Raw genomic sequence first — 23,242 nt, 5'->3', positions numbered from 1 at the left:
TCAATCCAAAGCTTAAAATTCTGGCTTTCTCAGAAATACAGCTCAAATAATCTTCACTTAAATTTCCAGGATATTATATGATAAAAGAAGGGAGTCAATTAGTTTGTAGAAATTACAATCCACTCTTGAAGCAAGCAAAAAAAAAATCATTAAATGGCAAAGATTAAAGTTATCTTTGCTTGAGAGAATACCTTCGGTTAACATAATGATTTTACCCTGTTTTCTTTTCTTATTCTATATTTTCTGGCTCTCTTCTTGGATTGCAGACAGTGAAAATTTCTGTTATAAAAAATTTATTAACAAGGCAAGAAGCTTAGATTTTCAAACTGGCCAAAGTAAAGGAAATGTAAGGAGCTGAGAGGAAAGTGATCTTTAACTCTTCAGGTGCTCTGTACTTAATGAACTATACATGAGCTATCTGCTATATGCGAACTATGATTTTTTTTTAAAAAAACCAACCCTCCTCAAACAAAATCCCTTCTTACCCCTATGAATGTTATACGTCTCCCTCAATCTCGGGTCCTGTATCAGAGGCTTGGGAGTTTGCAGGATTTGTGCAATATCCTAGCACTGCACGCTTCTGGACAGAAAGCTCTGATATTGTCCTTGGGAGCTGTTGGAGCCACTCACCAGAGTAGAAGTCGTAGCGTCGAGTGGCTCCTATCACCGTTGGGTCCCCTTTGCCCTTTACTAACTCTTGTTCAAGTTCTATTGTAGTCTCTGTTTAACCTAAGGCCTGTAAAACCACAAGATATTATCCACAGTGTTCCACTTATGGACCTATCATTTGGCAGTGTCTCTGCAACTGAAGTGTGCTCTGATTGCCAGACTGAAGTCATTTACCCTGGACTGGAAACCTAATTTCATGCAATCTTTAGCACCACCTGACTCTTCAGCTATCTCTGGAAAACTTTAGGATTGCTACTTTTTCTCTATGGCACACGCATGCATACGTACAGATCTTAGGAAGATCAAAGAGAATGTCACATAGAAAGAAAGAATCATACAATCCAGCAGATGCCATTAATGTTTGGTTCTTTCTTCATTTATAATAATAATAATAATAATAATAAATTTGGATTTATTAGCCGCTCCCTTTCCGAGTAGGACTCGGGGCGGCGTACAATGGAGCATAAAACATAAAAGATAAATAACAGCACAAAAACGTACATACATACACAACACACATACATACATACACATTTACTATCAGGTCTGGCCTTTTCTAGAGAAACATAAGAACACAACAAGAAATAGTTTGGAAGGGAAATCTACAGCTGAAAAGCAGTGACTGAGAATACTTCTCTGCATAGCCTTTTCCTTTGTAGATGGAAAAATCAATAATATAATCTCAAGAGAACAGACTTGACCAGTCTCAGAGAAGCATCTGGTCTTTAACATTTCAAAGCCAAATACAGTACTAAGAATTATGAGTTATCATAACTGCTATTATGGACTGCAACTAGAATGCTGCAAAGCAGATTCAACTCAAGTGTTCCCATCAGAATGAAAGTTCCTACATTCTCCATTTTACAAACTATCTATCAGAGCAGCTGCATGAAGAGTACTGACTCATTAAAATTTAAGGTATGAAGATGTTGGCTCAAGTTGCTATTTTACTAGGCCACCTAGACCTGAATTGTAAATATCCGGGATAACAACAACTATTGAAAGAGCTATTGAAAATCCTAGCTAGTCAATGCACTCTTGTGACCATCTGAAGTTTTGCAATTTTGGGCTAATATAGTCGGTCAGATTTTGAGTCCAATAAAATGAACTATTAGATTAACACAGATGTATCACTTATTTTCCTTAAAATTAATGAAACGTTTAACAGAGAGGCATGCAAACAACTGAATACCGTACATTGAGACTTGGTTAAAAGAGTACATTTAAATTTGCTCTGTGTTTACTTTATTGACATTTCTATTTTTCAAAGAATTACAACTCTTTTCATTGTACCAATGTCTCTTTAGAGATCAAATGATTAATACAAATTTTCAAGGTAAAATGTATAAATAATAATTTTGAAAAATTAAGCATCTTCGCATTTTGTTTTGTAAGGAAGGATGTATTAATTAATGCATTCTGTGCCAATTTTATTCCCCAAGGTATTTGGAGACAATAATAATTTGGAACAGAAAAATATGCTAAGCTTTTTCCACAAGTTAGCTCATTCTTCTCCACAACACTCTTCCCTGAAGGGACCAATGTCAATTCATGCATTTCTTATAAGGATTACTTTTTGCCACAATTGTTTTGGCCAATACAAGGATTTGAGGCATTGGAAAGACATTGTAAAGGTACTTGTGAAGATGAGGAGCTGAAAAAAAGACTGGCACAGACCAAGGCCATGGAAGACTTCATTAACATCCATTCTGGAGGAATGTGGCTGGTGGCCAATGAGCAGATGATCAATTTATGCTGAGGGGTGCATAGAAATGGGCTATTCGTGATTTCCCCAGCCAGCTGCCTTAGAGGCAATAGGTGGGAAGGTGATGCTTGATAATTGGATTCAGATTTCTTCAGCATCAAAAAATGTAACATTATTTATAAAGAGTGGCCGATAATTCCCACCTCCTGAAAACACATGGTTGAGGACCTCATTTCCCTTCATCCTTTCTCCTGAATTTAATGCTCCTTCACCAATTACCTGGTCAACTCCCTAAAGTTCCTCTTCATTAAAAATGAAAATAAGGGGTTTAAAAGATAAATGTGAGGATTGCAAGTAACAGACATAGTTCCTAAACCACTTGTCTGCCACCAGCTCATGATCAGGAGATTTACAGCTTGTCCTACATTTCTGTGGAGTTCTACACACACATGTAAAAGACACAGTCAAATAGCAAAAACTTGATTCAAGAATATAGCTTAAGAAGCAATGTAGCAAAGCCTGGCACTTTTCAGACAACGTAATATTTTAGTGTAGCAGCGGTAATCTGATTTCTTAGACTATGATAACTTACTTGCTGTGCTAGGTAATGTAATTCTCAAAATGCCACACATGGGATATTACATCAATTCAGACACTTTTCCTTTTTCCTGTTAATATTTTGACTTTTGTAAAACTTAAAACTGCAAATCTGTAATGCACTTCTTCCCTGAAGTTGACTGAGCTTCTTTGATGCTATTGTTACATGAATATCGGACTTCTTTGTGGTAAATTGATTCACAATTTTCAAATTGGTAATTATTTTTCCTGTTGACGACCTTGTCTTGGATGTTCAAAGAAACTGCACAATTTATCTTCTCCAAACAGACAGGTTTTTTCCTCATTAGCAGACTAACAGCATTGCCTAATTTGACTAATATTTGTTTCGTTTAAAATGGCAGTCTTCAAAAAAAAATTGCCTCAGAAGTTGATTTCAGTGGATGTATGAATACCTTCCATTCATCCCAGCTTCTCCTTGAACAATGAATAACTTTATCTCTTCAGTAAAGTCTATGGTTTTTAAATGTCATGAATGATACAGAAATACAGTGGCTGACAGGAGCTTCCTGGGCTATGAAAGGCAGAGATCAGAAGGCTTTTGATGGTATTCCCCAATGAGCAGCTAAGAAATGGAAGGACCTTTCCAAGGCAAAGCTAAAAGAAGAATCTCTAAGTATTTGGCAAGCTTCTTTGTGGGAAGGCTGGACTTGTAAATACATTCTTGATTTTTACTTCTTAAAAGACACAAAGTTGTATCAGTCTGCACACTATGAGACAGACCACATTTGCCTTCCATTTAAAAGGTGCGATTAACTGAGGGAAAAAAATTGTAACTGGAGAGCCATCTCTCCATTTCGCCTTGTAAAATATATATACCATGTCTACTTTGCCTTTCAACTGAAGTGGAAAAACAATGATGAAAGCTTAAGAAACGTATTAAGATTGTATATTTTCTCTTCTCCTAGTCAAGGAAACCCTCATAACAAAGAGAGGATTTCCTTCACTTGCATTCTCAGCAACCGGTTGACCAACTTAATTGGGTTTGTTGCTTCATCTAACTTTCAAATGTCTTACAGAATAAATATTCTGACTCTATTCCAAGACGAAGACAGGATGTTCAGTCAGGGCCTTGGGAGAGGCTTAAAACTCTCCTTGTCAAAGGACTGTTCTCTATGATGTGAGCAAGAAGCTGATGATGATATGGGGTTTCAAAGCAACAAAAGATTCCTTGTGAACCCCATATCTATGGTTAGATACATTAGTGCATAGACACTTGATGTGAAAGATTCTGTCTCTCAGGACTCTTAGCTTCATTACTGATCACTCTCTAGTACTTCACTCTTGGCCCCTCTTACGGTCTTATGCCCTGTCAGCCAATCTATTTTTGGACACCTGTTTTCAGAAAATTCCCAACTGATGGAACCCAAGCATGGAGTGTCTCTATGGTTGCAACCTATAATTAGGCAACTGAAAGGTGCCTAAACACTAAGGATCCATCCACACTTTATATCCCTTTAAGAAGAATGAACAAGATAGGGAATCAATCACTCACTTTCTGTAACTCGTTCTGAATTAAGACAGCATGGACAGCACTGGTCACTGGCCTCATTATTGAGACAGAATAGGGTTTGGCAGTAAGGCTGTCACACTTTTCTGCCAATTCAAAGAACAGTAGATAGTATTTTAACATAGTCAGGTAGCTATGCCCTCATCTCTTTATATTTTTTAAAGTACTCCAAACTAATTGATCAACATACAGGTATTTTATACTTTGAATAGTAACTAGACATTCATCCTTTGTCTTAGGAATGCAATGGCTAGTTGTTATGGAGTAAGAAATTATTTTCTCGCCAGCAATAAAAAGCATCAGCTTAATCTGAGAAAGTGTATATCCAACCAATATTATTTTTAGAACATTATCAGCTGAAGTAGAAGATGAAGAAATAGTAGAAATAAACGAAACCCACAAAAATAAAATAGGAAAAAAGCTTTGAGAGGCTTACTTCTGGTGGTCACCAAGGGCTCTTTGTCCAATAGATTTTAACAATGATTCCGGATGGACTGCTATCTTTGGTGATGTTTTGGGACTAGTGTCAGAATCTCCACTTTCCTCATCTCCCATGGCTTTAATATAACTTCCACTTCTCATCCTTCTGCAGGGAATCTCCTCATCTTTACCACCAGCAGGGTAACCTCCCCATTCATCTTGAGGTACCTGGGACAGGTATTACAACAAGCACAAAACAGTAATAAATCTGACATTGCTGTGGGGCCCTTTAAACAATCTGTTACAGATAACAACTAAATACTTGGCATTGCCAAAAGGTTAGGTTTTACTTCAGCTATTAACTAAGTACAAAATTCCAGTGATATTTGATGGAGTAAAATGCAGAAGATTGTTTACCAAATCATGATGTGGTATGGTACGGTAATCTATATTGCTTGCTTTGCACTTTGTGGTGTACCACTGTTTGTTTAATATTTAGTAATGAAAGTACAATTAGCCACAAGATATAAACCTTGATTTATAAAGAGCAATTACTAGGTTCACCCAACACAAATCAAAATCAAAGATACAGTCAAAGTGAATGAGGAAAAACTATCACCCTGATTCTTCAAATGTCTTAAAAGAGGACGATTTCTGATCAAATTGAAACTGAGATAGACAACTGTTCTTATATATCTATCTTAAAATCATTTGATAACTAGAAGTACTTGCTAAAGAATGGGGTATGATGTTAGTTCTACACAACAGGCTGAGAAAAGAAGACCAACTTGTGATAGAAACTTCTGAAACGCCTGACTGATTTAGCAGAAACCCAAATAAGCCTGATTTATTAGCTCTGGAAATCTAAATTTGCAACTTGGTAATCAAATGAAAACATTTATATCATTCATATAATAGCACCTCCATATAAATTGAAGTTTTACAACAGAATATCAAACATTGTTAAATATACCATGGACCTATATTGTTATATACAATACTTTGTCCATGCATATAACTAATGTTTAAGGACTTGCCAAAATTCAGAGTCAAAAGCTAACTTGGAGCAATTGTTCCAAGTTAGCTTTTGACTCTGAATTTTGGCAAGTCCTTAATCCATACTTAGTTGTAGTCTCTAACTGCTTCTGGCCTCAGTTAAACACTTGTTCTTGCTTGCTGTTTTCTAACATGCATAACCCCCCCCCCCCACACACACATGCATGTTAGAAAGTTATGTAACTATTACTAAAATCGGTGGTTACAAAACCCAGCTATAGAATTATGAAGGCAGTTACAATATTAGTATGAATAACAATATATTCCTAGATTCAGGAGAACAGTGAAAAGTGACAAAAAAGACAAAATCAAAAAAAAAATCTTTACATGGCTTTATATTATTCAGCCTTCAGTGCTATTGTTTCTTAATCATAATCTTTGTCCTGTCTTACTGTTTAATTCATAACTAGGATGTTTTGGACATGTAACGTAGAGGAGAAGGCTCACATTCAGTCTTGGATATATGTATAACATACACATGCAATAAAAACCATACACATAAAACTTTTGTAGTCGCTGTTGAAAATTTTGTATTTTTGATTTTTAATAAAGAACGAAGCTCAGAAACATCTTCACTTTATGCTTTCAGAGGCTGTGTTTGCACTGCACAAGTTGAATGTTGTAAGTTTGGGTAAATGAGCCTAATTTCCCCTTTCCTCAGCGTATTAAATATTTCCTGTTGTAAATGAGATATAAGAGGCAACTTGGGGTAATGGTCAAGGCTGGACTTCGGGAGACTTTTCTAGTCCCACCTTAGGCATGAAGCCAGGCAGGTTACTTTAGGCCAGTCACTCTCTTGGCCCTAGGAAGGAGGCAATGGTAAACTACTTCTGGGGGGGGGGGGAACTTTGCCAAGAAAACTGCTGGGACTCATCATAATAGTCACCAGGAGTCAACAGGGACTAGAAGCAAACACTCCTGTCCGGAAAAAAATAGTTATATACAATGATGTCTGTTTGTTTGTTTATTGGGGCTTATACGCAGAACATTTTATATACCCTTCTGGTAATTAAAGAGATAAAATTCAAAAATAGCATAATTAAAAAAAACCTACACTGAGAACTAGTAATGAAAAAGTTATTAAGAAAGAACCTAAGGCCACTGAGAGCAAAAATAACGAAATGCAAGGCATTTAACCTACCATACATTAGATCCTTTCCCAGAGCTTGCAGAAAAAACCCAAGTTACAACATGGTCATAACCTTACAATATCACTTGACAAGATATTATTGTGATGGAAGCAAACAAAACAGCTGAAAAGGAAGCAAGGCAGAAGAAGCAGGATCGATGCTGCAAATTAATTGAGACAATTATTTTATAGCATCCTACTTTTCTATAAAGACTCCCTCTAAAAACCATAGCTTCCCTTGATCTTCCTTAAAGTGGCCTTTCTACAAAGCCTTTACTCTCTAATTGCTCTCTGCTGGAACCATTTCCCCTTTGAGAGTTTTCTTTTCCTAGGTCAATTGTTCTATCCATGAGAAGATACATATAGGTAGTCCTTGACTTACGACCACAAGTGAATCCAAGATTTCCATTGCTAAGTATGGCAGTTGTTAAGTGAGTTTTGCCCCATTTTAGGACCACAGTCACTGCAGATGTTAAGTTAGTAACGTGATTGTAAAGTGAATCTGGATTCCCCTTCGACTTTGCTTGTCCGAAATTCTCAAAAGGTGATCATGTGACCAGGCAACACTGCAATCGTCATAAAAACAGGCAGTTGCTAAGTGCCTGGATTTTGACCACATGCCCATGGGGAGGTTGCAACACTGATACGTTTGAAAAAACAGACACAAGTCACTTTTTTCAATGCCTTTGCAACTTTGAACGAATGGTTGTAAGTCAAGAACTACCTGTACATGGAGGAAAAAAGCAAAATAATACAAAAATGTCAGAGAAACCATTTCACCAATCATTATTTTATGGAATCCTCATAAGAAACATTCAGCACTGTGTTTTATAAGACTCTTACTGGAAGGATTGCCTGAAGAGGGGCGGGCGGGGGGTGGAAGAAGATGATGAGAAAGAAATGGAATAGCTTTAAAAAGTGTGAATTGCTTGACATGTACATTGAGTGTTTGATAAAACAAGAATTCCAGATGTGGCCTGCATTTCACTAAATTAAATGTTATGGCTTCCACTGATTTTACTGGTTTCTGTTCTTGATAATTATATATTGCAGCGGCTGTCTGTGGACTCTGGCACATGATAAAGATGGTTAAAATACAGCTGTACTGATATATTTAGAAACTCATTGATTTTTAGCGTGCAATCTCCTGAATCAAAAAGCAATGTTACATAAAATGACAGAATTCTGAGTTAACGTGTACAGGTGAAGAAAATTTGCCAGTTTGCAAAACAAATCACATCATCACGTTATCCTGCTTATCTCAGAACAGAGGTGAACAGATGCAGAAAGTCTGTCTCTATTTGTTTTGACAAGATACAAAGGGAGGGGGGAGCTTATCCAATTAAAACAACAACAAAAATTGCCGCAAGCTTAAGTAACATCTTATACTAATAGAGTGATATGTAGAATAGGCTTCTTACAACCTGATTAAAAGCTGATCAGAGTCTGCTTTGAATGTTAAACCGAAAGTGGAAAAAATACAGAGGAAATGCCATAAAGGCCTAATGGGGGAAGAGGAGCTTGCTTTCTGCAGATCTTTCATTTGGAAAGCATGAAAAAGAATTCTTTAAAGTGAAATTTCAATTTGGCTCTTAAAGATGTATCATTTTAGTTTGTAGCTTTTCCTCTATAGCTTAATTCTGATAACTTGTTCCAGAAACGGAAATAAAAATCACAGCTTCTCTCAAATCCTGGTTCTTTGTTTCATATAATCAGTTGCACAGGGAAGCATTTTCATACAATACAATACAATACAATACAATACAATACAATACAATGCAATGCAATGCAATGCAATGCAATGCAATACAATACAATACAATACAGTACCATTGTTCCCCGAAAACAAGACATGCCCTGCTAATAAGCCCAATTGGGCTTTTCAGAGCATGCGTCATAATAAGCCCTCCCGCGAAAATCAGCTGCCCCCCATTATTTAAGTGCATGCGCAACCGGTCCCCGCCATTACCACTGTACCACCTACCAGTACAGCTTGCGGGGCAAAAAGAGGACTTGCCACAAAAACAGTGACAGGCGAAGCAAAGTACTTCCACACCCCGCCCTTCCCTCCTGCGCAAAAAGAGCCTGCCCCCAAAACAGCGGCAGGCCAGCAATGCGATCACCCCCTCCTGCCTGTTCCTCCTCGCGCAAAAAAACACCGCCCACCCCAATGGTAAAGGCATCCTGCCTGGTTCCCTTCCCCGCCGTCCCTTTAGCAAGGGGTGGCAGGTAGGGGGAGGGGAAGAAGTGAGGCGTGCCTCTTACCTTTCCAGCTCCGTTGCTTTCCTCGCCCTTTTACCCATTGAATCCCCTTGTAAAAAAAAAACCTCATGAGTTCAACTTGCGAGTTTTTTTTACAAAGGGATTCAATGGGCGAAAGGGTGAGGAATGCAACAGACCTGGAAAGGTAAGAGGCGCACCTCGCGGCCCAATACCACCCACCTCGCCCCAATGGTAAAGGCAGCCTGCCTGGTTCCCTTCCCTGCCGTCCCTTTAGTGAGGGGTGGCAGGTGGGGGGGAGAAGCAAAACGCGCGTCCTAGAGCTACCAGAGACTGACAGCTCTGCTCATGACGGTTTTTTACAAGGGGATTCAATGGGTGAAACGGCAAGGAACGCAATGGACCTGGAAAGGTAAGAGGCGCACCTCACTTCCCCCCCACCTGCCACCCCTCGCTAAAGGGATGGCGGGGAAGGGAACCAGGCAGGCTGCCTTTACCATTGGGGTGAGGTTGGCGGTGTTGGGCCGCAAGGAATGCCTCTTACTTTTCCAGCTCCATCGCGTTCCTTGCCATTGTGTTCAAGGAAGCCCCTGGTAAAAAAAAAACACCTTCTCATGATTTCAAGAAGTTTGATTGAACTCGCAAGAAGGTTTTTTTTTTACCAACCGCTTCCCTGAGCACAATGGCGAGGAACGCGATGCAACTGGAAAGGTAAAAGGCACGCCTCACTTCCCACCTGCTCCAGAAAATAATAATCCCTCCCCTATAATAAGCCCAAGGCCATATTTTGTGGGGCAAAATAAAATAAGACCCTGTCTTATTTTCGGGGAAACACAATACAATAGCAGAATTGGAAGGGACCTTGGAGGTCTTCTAGTCCAACCCTCTGCCTAGGCAGGAAACCCTATACCGTTCCAGACAAATGGCTATCCAACATCTTCTTAAAGACTTTCAGTGTTGGGGCATTCACAATTTCTGGAGGCAAGCTGTTCCACTGATTAATTGTTCTAACTGTCAGGAAATTTCTCCTCAGTTCTAAGTTGCTTGTCTCCTTGATTAGTTTCCACCCATTGCTTATTGTTCTACCCTCGGGTGTCTTGGAGAATAGTTTGTCTCCCTCTTCTTTGTGGCAACCACTGAGATATTGGAAGACTGCTATCATGTCTCCCCTAGTCCTTCTTTTAATTAAACTAGACATACCCAGTTCCTGCAACCATTCTTCATATGTTTTAGTCTCCAGTCCCCTAATCATCTTTGTTGCTCTTTTCTGCACTTTTTCTAGAGTCTCCACATCTTTTCTACATTGTGGCGACCAAAACTGAATGCAGTATTCCACGTGTGGCCTTACCAAGGCATTATAAAGTGGTATTAACACTTCACTTGATCTTGAGTTTATGTAGCCTAGAACTGTGTTGGCTTTTTTGGCAGCTGCTGCACACTGCTGGCTCATATTTAAATGGTTGTCCACTAGGATTCCAAGATCCCTCTCACAGTTACTACTATTGAGCAAGGTACCACCTATACTGTACCTGTGCATTTCATTTTTCTTGCCTAAATGTAGAACTTTACTCTTTTCACCATTGAATTTCATTTTATTAGATAGTGCCCAATGTTCAAGTTTGTCAAGATCCTTCTGTATTTTAAGCCTGTCTTCTGGAGTGTTGGCTATTCCTACCAGCTTGGTATCATCTGCAAATTTGATGAGTTCCCCATTTATTCCCTCATCCAAATCATTGATGAAGATGTTGAAGAGTACTGGGCCTAAAACAGAGCCTTGGGGTACTTCACTGCATACTTCCCTTCATGTAGATGCAGTTCCATTGAAGACTTCACATTGAGTGTGGTTGGTCAGCCAGTTACGAATCCATCTGGTGGTGATGCTGTCCAATCCACATTCTTCTACTTTATCTAGTAGTAGGTTATGGTCTACCTTATCAAATGCCTTACTGAAGTCCAAGTAAGCTATATCGATGGCATTCCTCTGGTCCACCAACTTTGTCACTTTATCAAAGAATGCAATATGATTAGTCTGGGATGATCTGTTTTTGACAAACCCATGTTGGCTTTTGGCTATTACTTTGTTTACTTCTAGGTGTTCGCTAATTTACCTTTACCTTTTACCTTTTATTTCGATTTTTATACCGCCCCCTCTCCCCAAACGGACTCGGGGCGGTGTACAGTCAAGTGAAATAGATAAAATAGACTACAAACATGGAAACATAAAAACATAGAAGAGGAGGCAATACAACACTGTACAGGTAAAGCAGATAAAAAACAGTATATAAACAATCCTAAAAAATACCCAATTAAAATTACCCAGTTAAAAATATATCTGCCAAGAGGTATAATGAGGTTATGAATGGTCCAGGCCGGCTAAATGGAACAGGTGAGTCTTCAGTTTTCGTCGAAAGGAGAGAAAGTCGGTGGTGGTTCTGATATCGGGGGGGACGTCATCCCAGAGGGTTGGGCCCATCACAGAGAAGGCTCTACTCCTAGGTGTCGCCCGTTGGCACTGCCTAGTGGACGGCACCCGGAGGAGCCCCTCCCTGTGAGAGCGAATCGGTCGCAGGGAAGTGTGTGGTAGGATGCGATCCCGCAAATACCTAGGTCCTGAGCCATGGAGCTCTTTAAAGATGGTGATTAACACCTTGAAACGCACCCGAAAGACCACAGGCAGCCAGTGCAGCTCGCGCAGGAGCGGTGTTACGTGGGAGTACCTAGTACTCCCAAAAATAGCCCGCGCGGGTGCGTTCTGGACTAGCTGCAGTCTTCGAGCGCGTCCCAAGGGAAGCCCCATGTAGAGGGCATTGCAGTAGTCCAGCCGAGACGTCACCAGTGCATGAGTGACCGTGCGTAGGGCATCCCGGTCCAGTAGGGGGCGCAATTGGCGCACCAGGCGAACCTGGTGGAACTCCCCCCTTGCCACGGCTGCCACATGGTCATCCATTGACAGCTGGGCATCTAGGAGGACGCCCAAATTGCGCGCCCGTTCCACAGGGGGCAATTGCTTGCCCCCTATGGTCAGTGATGGAATCAACTGACTGAACCGGGTTGCCGGTAGCCACAGCCACTCAGTCTTGGAGGGGTTGAGCTTGAGTCTGTTGTCCCCCATCCAGACCCCGACGGCTTCCAAACACCGGGTCATCACCTCGACAGCCTCGTTGGGGTGGTCTGGGGTGGAAATGTACAGCTGCGTATCGTCAGCATACAGATGATACTCCACCCCAAAACCACGGATGATCTCCCCCAGTGGCTTCACATATGCGTTGAACAGAAGGGGCGAGAGGACCGACCCCTGAGGCACCCCACAAGTGAGTGGCCTTGGAGTCGACCTCTGCCCCCCTGCCAACACACATTGCGTCCGGTCGGAGAGGTAGGAGCCGAACCACCGCAAAACGGTGCCTCCAACTCCCATCCCCCCCAGTCGGCGCAATAGGATACCATGGTCGATGGTATCAAAAGCCTCCGAGAGATCTAATAGGACCAGGATAGAGGAACAACCTCTATCTCTGGCCCTCCAGAGATCATCGACCAACGCGACCAAGGCCGTCTCCGTGCTGTGTCCGGGCCGGAAGCCGGACTGGCGTGGGTCTAGATATTCGGATTCCTCAAGGTGTCGTGGAAACTGCTGTGCCACCACATTCTCTACAACCTTCGCTAAAAAGGGAAGGTTGGAGACTGGACGATAATTAGCTAGCTCCATCGGGTCAAGGGAAGGCCTCTTGAGTAAGGGCCTCACCACAGCCTCTTTCAAGGCGGCAGGCAAGGACCCCTCGCTCAAAGAGGCGTTCACCAAGCCCAGTAGCCAGCCTCGTGTCACTTCCCAGGATGCCAGTACCAACCAGGAGGGACACGGGTCCATTAAACATGTGGTCGGTCGCAGCCGTCCACGCAACCTATCCAAATCCTCGGGGGCAACAGACGCAAACTCCTCCCAGAGTGGTCTCACAAGACTCACTGTTGGCGGCTCTTCTGGTCCACTGAAGGGGGTCCATCCGCTCCGGATCTGAGCGATTTTGTCCTGCAGATATTCCCCAAACTCCTCTGCTCTGCCCTTTTGAGGGGCTTCCCGCATCCTCTGTGATAAGAGAGAGCGGGTCACCCGAAACAGGGCGGCAGGGCGGTTATCGGCGGACGCAATAAGAGTGGCACAATGTCTGCGTTTGGCCACTCTTAATGCCACAAGGTAAGTCCGTAAATAGGCCCTTACTTGTGTTCGGTCAGATTCGGAGCGTGAAGACCTCCATCTGTCCTCTAGGCATCTCCTATGGTGCTTCATCACCCTCAGGTCCTCGGTGAACCAAGGAGCCCGGGTGGGTCGTCGCCGCAGGAGAGGCCGCAAAGGCGCAACTCGGTCCAGGGCCCCAGCAGCCGCCCTATTCCAGGCGGCCACTAGGTTCTTGAAGCGAGCGCGGGTCAGGGCTACAGGGAATGGCCCAAGCTCCGTCTGGAACCTATCCGGTTCCATCAGGCGCCTGGGGCGGTACCAACTTGGACAGTTTGGTTCTGCCTCCTCGCGGTGGGGGGTAGCGCCAGGGAAGTCCAGCCGGAGACATGAGTGATCTGACCATGACAGGGGAGTAATGGTTACATCCCCTCTTCACAGATCACTCGCCCACTGTTCAGATACAAAAACAAGGTCCAGAGTGTGGCCACCTTCGTGTGTGGGGCCCTGAATTAATTGGGTCAGGTCCATGGCTGTCATGGAAGCCATGAACTCCCGAGCTACCTCAGATGCTTCCCCCGTCGACGGCAAGTTGAAATCCCCCATAACCACAAGCTTGGGGGTCTCAACTGCCGTCTCTGAGATCAGCTCGAGGAGCTCGGGCAGGGCTGCTGACGTATAGCGAGGAGCCAAGTATACAATCAGCAAGCCCCACTGCCTCCCTGGGCCCCATTTCACACCAAGGGACTCACATCCGGGTATCTGAGGTACAGTGAGCTCTCTCGGCTCTAGACATTCCCGTATCACTACCGCCACCCCACCACCCTTACCCAAGGCTCGAGGCTGATGAAATGCACGGAAACCCGGCGGGCACATTTCCACAAGGGGTAAACCACCCTCGTGGCCCAACCAGGTCTCCGTTATCCCTGCAAGGTCCAGCTCCCCCTCTGAGATCAACTCATTAATGAGGGGGGCCTTGTTGGTCACGGACCTTGCATTGCAGAGCATCAGCCTCAGGCCTTGGCTCTGTAGTTCCTGACCACCTAGGTTGCGGGGGTTGGTACAAACGACCGGGTGTAACTTGTAATTTGTTGCTTGATTATCTTTTCCAGAATCTTTCCTGGTATTGAGATCAGGCTGATAGGTCTATAGTTTCCTGGATCTATTTTTTTCATTTTTGGAAGAGGTAACCACATCAGCTCTTTTCCAGTCTTCTGGTAGTTCCCCGGTGCTCCAGGATCTCTGAAAAATATAGTTCGGTGGTTCTGAGATCTCATCCGCCAGTTCCTTCAGAACTCTGGGGTGTAATCCGTCCAGTCCTGGTGATTTGAACTCATCTAGGGTAGACAGGTGCTCACTTACCATTTTCTTCCCTATTTCAATTTGTGTTCCTAATCTGATTTTTGTGGTGCTGTTTTTGATAGGTTGGACTGTTTTATCCCTTTGTGTAAAGACAGATGCAATCTGGATTTATTTCTCTGTGTCATTTCAATTGGTAGTAAAGCCCCATATATACGCACAGAAAATTGTCAAAATGCTTTTGCTGCTTGTTCAAATAGTTACTGAACCCTGAATTTTCCATCTGTAGAGTTTGTATCTGCTCAGAGTCAGTACTCTAATGCCTTATTATAAATGTTGATATTTTTTAGAAGCTTTTTCTTGAATTAGATAGTTAATCCTTGTACACACATTGCTTAATGCATCAAGCAATTTTTATATTCTAAATTTAGAGCCTGGCAGAAGATTTACCTGAATCAGTATGGTTGCATTCTTTATTTGCAAGTGTAGGGCTAATTACCAGTTGTATTCTATAGGCAATTTATGTGTGCATGCCATCTCTGTATACATTAATTCTACATTTTCATGCAATATGCATTCACCCTGTGTTCAAAATTTTTGATTCTGTTAAGAAGCAAACGACATTGAGAAGAACTCTAGGAAAATAGTTTTTGTTTCTTCACAAGGATTTCAGTCACCATGTTCCCAACAAGGTATGGAAATGTGTTTAAAGACCATGGGAGACTGCATGTTATCCTATCCCCAATTTCCCCACAACAGGTCTCTGATCTTGCTAATTTGTTTGGTAAACAATCAAGTTTCTCTTCTTTTTCTTTCTCAATTAGACTTGAAAAGCCACCCAACCAAGCAAAATATCTCTAGGTGGTGTACTCAAATAATTTTGCTTGCTTCTTGTCATTCCAGAAAGCCTTGCAAACCTGGTTGTTTTCCCTGGTCTTGAGTTAGAGTGAATACACTCCCCCCCCCCCGTTACATGTATTTAGATAGATAGATGGATGGATGGATGGATGGATGGATGATAGGTAGGTAGCAGTGGTGGGTTGCAGGTGGGTACGCCCCAGTACGGGCGTACCGGAGCCTGCCCAGAGCACCGGGTACTGTTCCGGTACGGTGCTCCGGAGGGCCCGCCCACCCAAGCTCCTTACCTGTTCTTTAAAGCCTTCAGCGCTTCCGCTCAGACTCATGGCATATACAGCACCTGCGCAACGCTCCACTGAGCAGTTGAAGCATCACGGAGGCTTGCGGAAGCGTTGCTGGCAGTTACAGCGCACGTACTGGTTGGAACGGGATCCGGAACCCACCACTGGTAGGTAGGTAGGTAAGTAAGTAGATAGATAGACATATAGATAGATAGAAAGAAAGATAGATAGATAGATAGACAGATGATAGATAGATAGATAGATAGATAGATAGATAGATAGATAGATAGATAGATAGATAGATAGATAGAGGATGGATGGATTCCATTGTCTGGGTGGGCATTATTTTGTTTACTTATATAATCTTGTCTAGTTTTTATATTGTTTGTTTTATATTGTGAGCCTCCCAGAATTATTTTGGAGTTGGATAGTACCTAAATTAATTAAATAAAGGGAGCTTGTATGCTGCAAAGCAAAGCATTAACATCCAGATTCATCCTTCTGCAAGAGCTCTTAGAGTTGATACATGCCAATTCAAAAGTCTTTCAAGACCTGCAGCAGCTACTACCCCATGATGCTTTCCCATCAGATGGAGGCAGAGAGCATTTTGGGAACTTATTGGAAAATAAGCTAGCTATCAGCTGATGAGAACAAGAATTAGGAATGGTGGCTGTCTGAAGTAGCTGCCAAGGGGAAAATGAAGCCTTTTTACTCCAGGTTATCTGCTGCAAGTGTCAGTTAAAGTATGAGCCACTGGTTCATACTTCACGCTAAGTCAAAAACAAATTGCAACTTGAGCTCTGATTCCAAAGTCTCTGTTACTCATTCTCTCCTAATCTCTACTGCAATCAGTACATTTATCTTTTATCTTTCTATTTTTATTTTTTATCTAAAAAAAAAAAAATAGAAAAACAGGAAAAAAGTTGAAAGTAGTTTTTTTCCAATCTCAAGATTGTTGCTTTCTCTTTTTTTAAGAAATAGTACAGTATTATTGGTTATACGTGCATTGCATGAATGAGGTGAAGCCAATCAGTATATTTCAAAGTTAGCTCTACATGATTGGTGGCCATAGGTGAAAGAAAATACACACACAATGCCTGAGGGTACTCTGGCTCCATTCAGAGTCCTCAGTGAAAAGGAGAACATTTGTGTCCCATTTGGTTAGCATGTAATTAAAGACCAGGAATAGGATCCATGGCCACCATCACTGCTATCTTATGCAAGTGTTGTTAATGAGAAAAAAAAACCCCGAGGAAGCTCAGTGAAACGTATCTGAGCTACTTCTGAGAAGAGGTTAAGGCCAAAGAAGATTGATGGGATTATGATGGTTATGTTTTACTTTCACCTAGAGTTTGTTATGGATAACTCAAATAAAACCAGTTTGTGAGCTCTGCTTCGTATTTTATTTCTAGGTGTAGATGAACCTTGGTGACAAAATAGAGGATTTTAACCAAAAAAGTATGGGAAAGAACGCCTGTTAGAAAACTGCCTTGCAAATGTTTAAAAAAGGTATATTGCTCCTCAATTAATGCTATTAGTCACATTTCACACTTACCTGAAGGTAATGGCATGGTCTTAGGGAGGGCTTTATTTCCTGATGCACTAGAGGCTTGTCTAGATTAAGAGACGACTTCCGATAAGCTTCTTTAGCTTGGCTTACTGTGAGGGTAGACCAAGAGCTCCTTTTCATGTACTTGCCATCGGGGGTGATTGCAAGACCTTCGCAAGCTGAACATTTCACATCATTGTTACTTTTTGAAGTCTTTAATGAGAGATCCCCAAAATGTCCCTGAAGAGCTTCAGGATAGCAATGAGAGATATGGTCCACATGATGCCTGTTTACCACACTAGGTGTTCGGTAAGTGCTATCACTGTCCAAGTTGTCATCAGAGCTCCACCAGCTGCTCATTCCAGTTTTATGCTTACTTTCAGGCTTTCGCTCTTTACTTTTACTTCTTTTGCTATGTTTAGAATGGTGTCCATGGTGATGGTCATCACCTCGCCCATCTCCCTTGGCCCCATTTACATTGCTCTTGGAAGATCCTTCCAAAGAATGTGATTTTGTGAACAGTTTTTGGACTGAATGAACGAGGTGACGTATTCTACCTGGGCTTTCACTGCGTTGTTCAGCTGCTGTTGATGTCCTTTGGTACTGCAGAGTGTGAAAGCCATCCCTATGGAGAGGAAGTTGCTTCTCAAATTGATCCAGCAAATTTGCCGGGATCCGGTTAATCTTAGGGTTTGCGTGAGACATGGCGCAATCGTCCCTAGTTTCGTAATGTGAGGTGTAGTGCATTCTGGGGAAAGTGCTACTGGACATATGATCACCCATAACCATGGGCATCATCATACATTCTGAATGGATGGAGCTTCGTGGTGAGCAGCGATGGTGATCCACTGGACAACTCTCAGTTGGGCTGAGAAGATATGATTGCCTGGACTCCTGGCCATGATGAAGATGATCGTGGCTGTGTTCACAATCTTCAGGGGATGCTAAACCACAAGTATGCTCAGAACATAATTGTGATTGATTACGACTGCCAGATAATCCTTTCATGTTCCTTGAAACAGGAGAATATCTTTCCTCACTGAAGGACTGCTGAGTTGGAGACCATGAGTACGGCTGATCTGTTAGGGGATGGATAGAGATATATCAGTCAGCTAGGACAAGCATAACATATATTTCAACGAATAATAGAAACTAAAGTTTAACAATAGCTCTAAACACATAATACAAATATTTCATTGATGGTTAAATATTATGATAATGGTTATTTAACCATATGATTATGGTGATTTAATATTAGTGCTAGAATCCTTTAATGTTGTGATAGTTAAATATTAGCGCCTACGTTTATTATTTAATGTTTTTGATTTAGATGGCTATTTAACTAAAATTACTCTGGGGCGCTTACATAGTTAAAATAGAAAAATAATAATAAAAAGGGGTATGTATGCCCAGACAAAATCATTTCAATGTGTCAAAGAAGAAAAAGAAAAACCACAGTTGCTGGGTAGTGTAAGCAGGATGGCATAACTGTGTTTATGTCCTCCTTTCATCTGATTCATAGGATCTTTCTCACATTCATTCATTTGGTCTTTTTGCCAAATATTCAATATTTTAATCTACAATTAGATTTCGTCTGGATAATTGCTTCAAACAGTTTATATGTTTTTGTTTCATTCTGTATGGGAGAAAATCTCGGGAGGCTATCAAAAGATGGGACACCTTTCCCCCTGAGATCTGGCAGGCTCCTAGCTCCTTAGCCTTCCAGAAACCTTTTTTAAAAAAGTTTTTTTTATTTTTATCATCTTGTATATAGTTACAAGTATACATTCAAATAGCTATTATTATTATTTATCTTTATCACTTTTACATATTTGTTTTTCCATCTAAAAGGTTAAAATATACATCCTGGTTTGCTTTGCTTACCATCCCATACACTTATTTTGTATTATCACACCCTAATTTTTCTTTTCTTTTCACCTTCCCTCCCTTCTCTACTTCCTTCCTTCCTCCTCTCCTTTCCCTTTCCTCCTTCCCTTGCTTCTCCCTTACTTTTCTCTTCCTCTTCCCCCTACTACCCTCTCTCCTTCTCTTTCTCTCCCTTCCCTCCTTCCTCTCCTTCCCTCTTTCTTCCTTCTCTCCCCTTTCCTCTCTTCTCCTTTCCTCCTCTCTTCCTTTTCCTTTTTTATTGTTGTGGTTATCTCTTTTCAACTCTCATCTGGTGTATTTTCAGGATGGTATTCCAACAAACCCTGTTATAATTTTATGCTTATCCTTTCTATTCCCTTTTCTTCACTATGATATCCTAACTATTATTCTTTTACTCTATATCTCGTTCTTGAACATATACTTATATAGTAATACTTTCTTTTCTATTCAGAAACCTTGAATATCTGGCTGGTTGGGGTTGAGTGAGAGAGGAGTCCAGTAAATGTGTTTGGGGATGTGCTGCTTTGTGGGGTGGGGGCACCAGAAACTTTTGTGATTCTTTGTAAAGTAGCCCAGCACCATAGTGACATGAGATAGGCAGTTCTAGAAGTCTAATATATAAACAAACAAATAAATGGCTCATTCCTGAGTACTCTGTGTATATTGCTATAGAAGTGATCATCAATTTACAACAATTGTTTAGTGAACATTTGAAGTTACAACAGCATTGAAAAAAGTGACTTATGACCATTTCTTACACTTACGACCATTGCAGCAACCCTGGGGTCAAATTTCAGACACATGGCAATTAGCATGTATTTATGACAGTTGCAGTGTCCCAGAGCAGGTTCACCTTTTGCAATTTCCTGACAAACAAAGTCAATGGGGAAGCCAGATCACATTCATTTAACCATGGTACTAACAACTGCAGTGATTTACTTGACAACTGTGGGAAGAATGGTTATCAAATGGGTCACCAAATGGGACAAACCTCACTTAACCATTGTCTTGCTTAGCAACAGATATGTTAGGCTCAATTGTGGTCACAAGTTGAGGACTACATCTACAATGTCATGTGTGTTACTTTTGTTTTCACCTATTGGGAAAAAAGAACATCGGAAGATCTAACAAACTGGTTAGGGACAGATAGTCATGAAGATAATCTGCATAGTTGCTAAGAGTTGACCCCACATTCATGGCAAATAATAAAGAAGAGGAGGAGGAGGAGGAGGAGGAGGAGGAGGAGGAGGAGGAGGAGGAGGAGGAGGAGAAGGAGGAGGAGAAGGAGGAGGAGGAGGAAACGAGATAGAGGAAGAACTAGAACTTCATAAACCACAATCTCAAATCTTTAAAGGATTAGACTCTGATGAATTTCATTCATTTCTCTAATTTAATTAGTGCTATTGATGTCAGTTCTTTTTAAAAACATAAAGATGAATCAATCAACTATTTAAATGTCGATACTTTCTCCGAAAGATTCCTGAGGAGGAGAAGGAGGAAGAGAAGAAATTGGAGTCTGCTCAAGTCCTGAAAGGTATTTCTATCATTACACAGCAACTATCCAGCTTCTTATCAATTACGGTTAGGTAGCAATGTTATTACTATCAACAGTTATTATCCACGTTGAGCTCAATGAAATAGGATAGTTCTAGGATGTTGTATATCTATTATATCTATTCTTGCACTCTTGCTCGTTAAGGCAGAAATATACTGCCAGAGCTGCAGTTTCTGCTAAATTTCTTCATGGTTTTCATGCTAAATTATGTCTAATAAACAAAGAAGGGGATTCAAATTAAGTGTCTTATAGAACACCATTGTGTTAATAGCTTGATGAATTTTTTACTCAATGTTATTGAAGCCCTTGCAGCTGGGAAATTTTTGCAAACAAATCAAAGAAATAGAAGAGAAGAGTTTGATTTAGGTATTCAGAACCCTCAAATTCAGTTTACCACTTTTCAAAAGGAGATGAGCATCTGAGCGGTTAAGAGAAGCTCTTTTCAGGATCAGCAGTACATTACAGTAATTATGCTTTATGCCAGTTTCCTTTAAAAAATTTTTTTTGAAACATTTGCTTTGGGAAATGTAGTTATTGAAAGTTACCACTCATGCACAATACAAATGAGTACTCAATTTCAAGGGAAATTGAAGCCCTGTAATGCTGTCTTTGTCGTTTTATCATGTCAATGGTTTGATGTTGAAATATCTTCTGACCGAATGCATAGAATTTGATATGAAAGATGGTGCCAGCTGCTGAGCTACAGAGGAAATGCCAACCAACTTTGGAAGCCATTCAAAGAGGACATAAGTTGCTAAACTGCAATTGGATCCTTTTCACAAGTTTGAGTTTGGAAGGAGCTCTAGATAGTGCAATGACAACAAGCAGAACAGGAGTCTTTCAGGTGTCTTTCCTTGAGCAAAGCAAAATTACAACTTGAGCTTTTCATAAATGTAGGGACTTTGGTTGAAATGAAAACGATGACGATGTGAGTTCTTTTTAAAAGAATGATAACTTGATTCCTCTGGTTTAGTTGTACCCTTAATTCAGAAAAGAAATGCCATTAAATATAATGCTGAAAAAGGCTCCCCTTCCTTCACCCATATACCTTAAAGGACCATGGAGGCATTTGAATCTCCCACCCTCCAGAAGAATTATGTTCCTCCCGCTGTCTTCCTATTGCTTCTCCTTTCAAGGAACAACTACTATTTCAACTTTCCTTTTTCCAAGCCTGCAACACACACTGGTTTCTCATGAGAGTATAGTGAGAAGATCTATGGGAATATGAGGAGCAGCAGCAGTGAACTTCTTGACTGGTATGTGGGGGAGAAAAAGGGAGTTTTCTGCTGAGCCAACAACTTTTTAAAATTTGGTTTTTATTATTTAAAATATTTGTAGCCTGACTTTCTGGACAAAGCACAACCTAGTGTCATGAACTAACATGCAGTCAAACATGAACACATGAACACATAATAAAAGCATCATCACATTAAAATAGCCACAAAAGGGAACCAAACTTAGATATTTAAATTACTTAGAAACAGGTGATGAAACTTATTTTTAGTAAGTAGCAAATTCCTATGTAAAAGGAATATTTTTTTATTTCAGTCTCATTTCTGGCTTCCTATGTACATGCAATCTGACTCACGCTCATAGGATTAGCTCCAGCCAAAGCTATGCTGCTAATGTTGATTGTCTCCAAAACTCCCTTTTTGTTATTGCCTTTTCAACCACCATATCTTCACACTGGCATGCTCTGCATTGGAGGCCACAGCTTGGCTGCTGAATGCTTAACATTTAGCACATTTTCTTCCTGCTCCTAAGCCAGCTAATAAATAAATTGGAAGCATGAAGACTATCCTATATATTATATATAACAAATTATCAGACAGAGAATGCAGTATATCTGTTCTGATTGCATAGGACATTATATTTATTTTGCTTATGTCAGGGATGCCCAGCCTTGTGCTTTCCAGATATTTTTGGAATATCAGATACATAATTGTATGGCCAATTGTGTTGATGCTTTATTCCAAAACAACTGAAGGGCACCAGGGTGTCTGCCTTGGAGATGGAGTATTCAATTCCTTTCAGAAAGATTTTCCAATTAAGAGCTTTTCTAGCATCGTATACATAGAAGGAAACTTTTAAGCCAATGGGCAAAGTTTTAAGCCGATGGGCAAATCCCTGTCCAGTACAGGGATCTGAACTAAAGCTTCCTTGAAAGATGGCTGCTTGGTCCCTATTTAAACATATCCAGTAAAGGGAACCATTACCCTAGATCAGTGAGGGCTAACCTTTTTGCCATTGTGTGCCAAAAGCGAGGGGAGCGCAGGGGGGTTGTGCATGGCTTGAGCACCCATAATTCTATGCGCATGACCCCC

The 23,242-nt window shown here is 41.1% G+C and overlaps 1 protein-coding gene across 1 annotated transcript in view; it reads right to left on the bottom strand.

The window, feature by feature from the left end:
- The window catches only part of DLGAP2 (DLG associated protein 2), a 195,721-nt gene that overhangs the window by 84,345 nt on the left and 88,134 nt on the right, over positions 1–23,242 (bottom strand). The window contains exons 4-5 of the mRNA XM_081945749.1: positions 17,483–18,555; positions 4,936–5,147 (exon numbers count right to left, since the gene is read on the bottom strand). Of these exons, the coding sequence (XP_081801875.1) occupies positions 4,936–5,147; positions 17,483–18,484 (1,214 nt within the window). The 5' untranslated portion in view covers positions 18,485–18,555. The remainder of the gene's footprint in view (positions 1–4,935; positions 5,148–17,482; positions 18,556–23,242) is intronic.

Source organism: Natrix helvetica, assembly GCF_964273705.1.
Source record: "Natrix helvetica genome assembly, chromosome: 2".
Lineage (NCBI taxonomy): Eukaryota > Metazoa > Chordata > Lepidosauria > Squamata > Natricidae > Natrix > Natrix helvetica.
The sequence above is the reverse complement of the archived record's forward strand: the minus strand, read 5'-3'. Positions and strand labels throughout refer to the sequence as shown.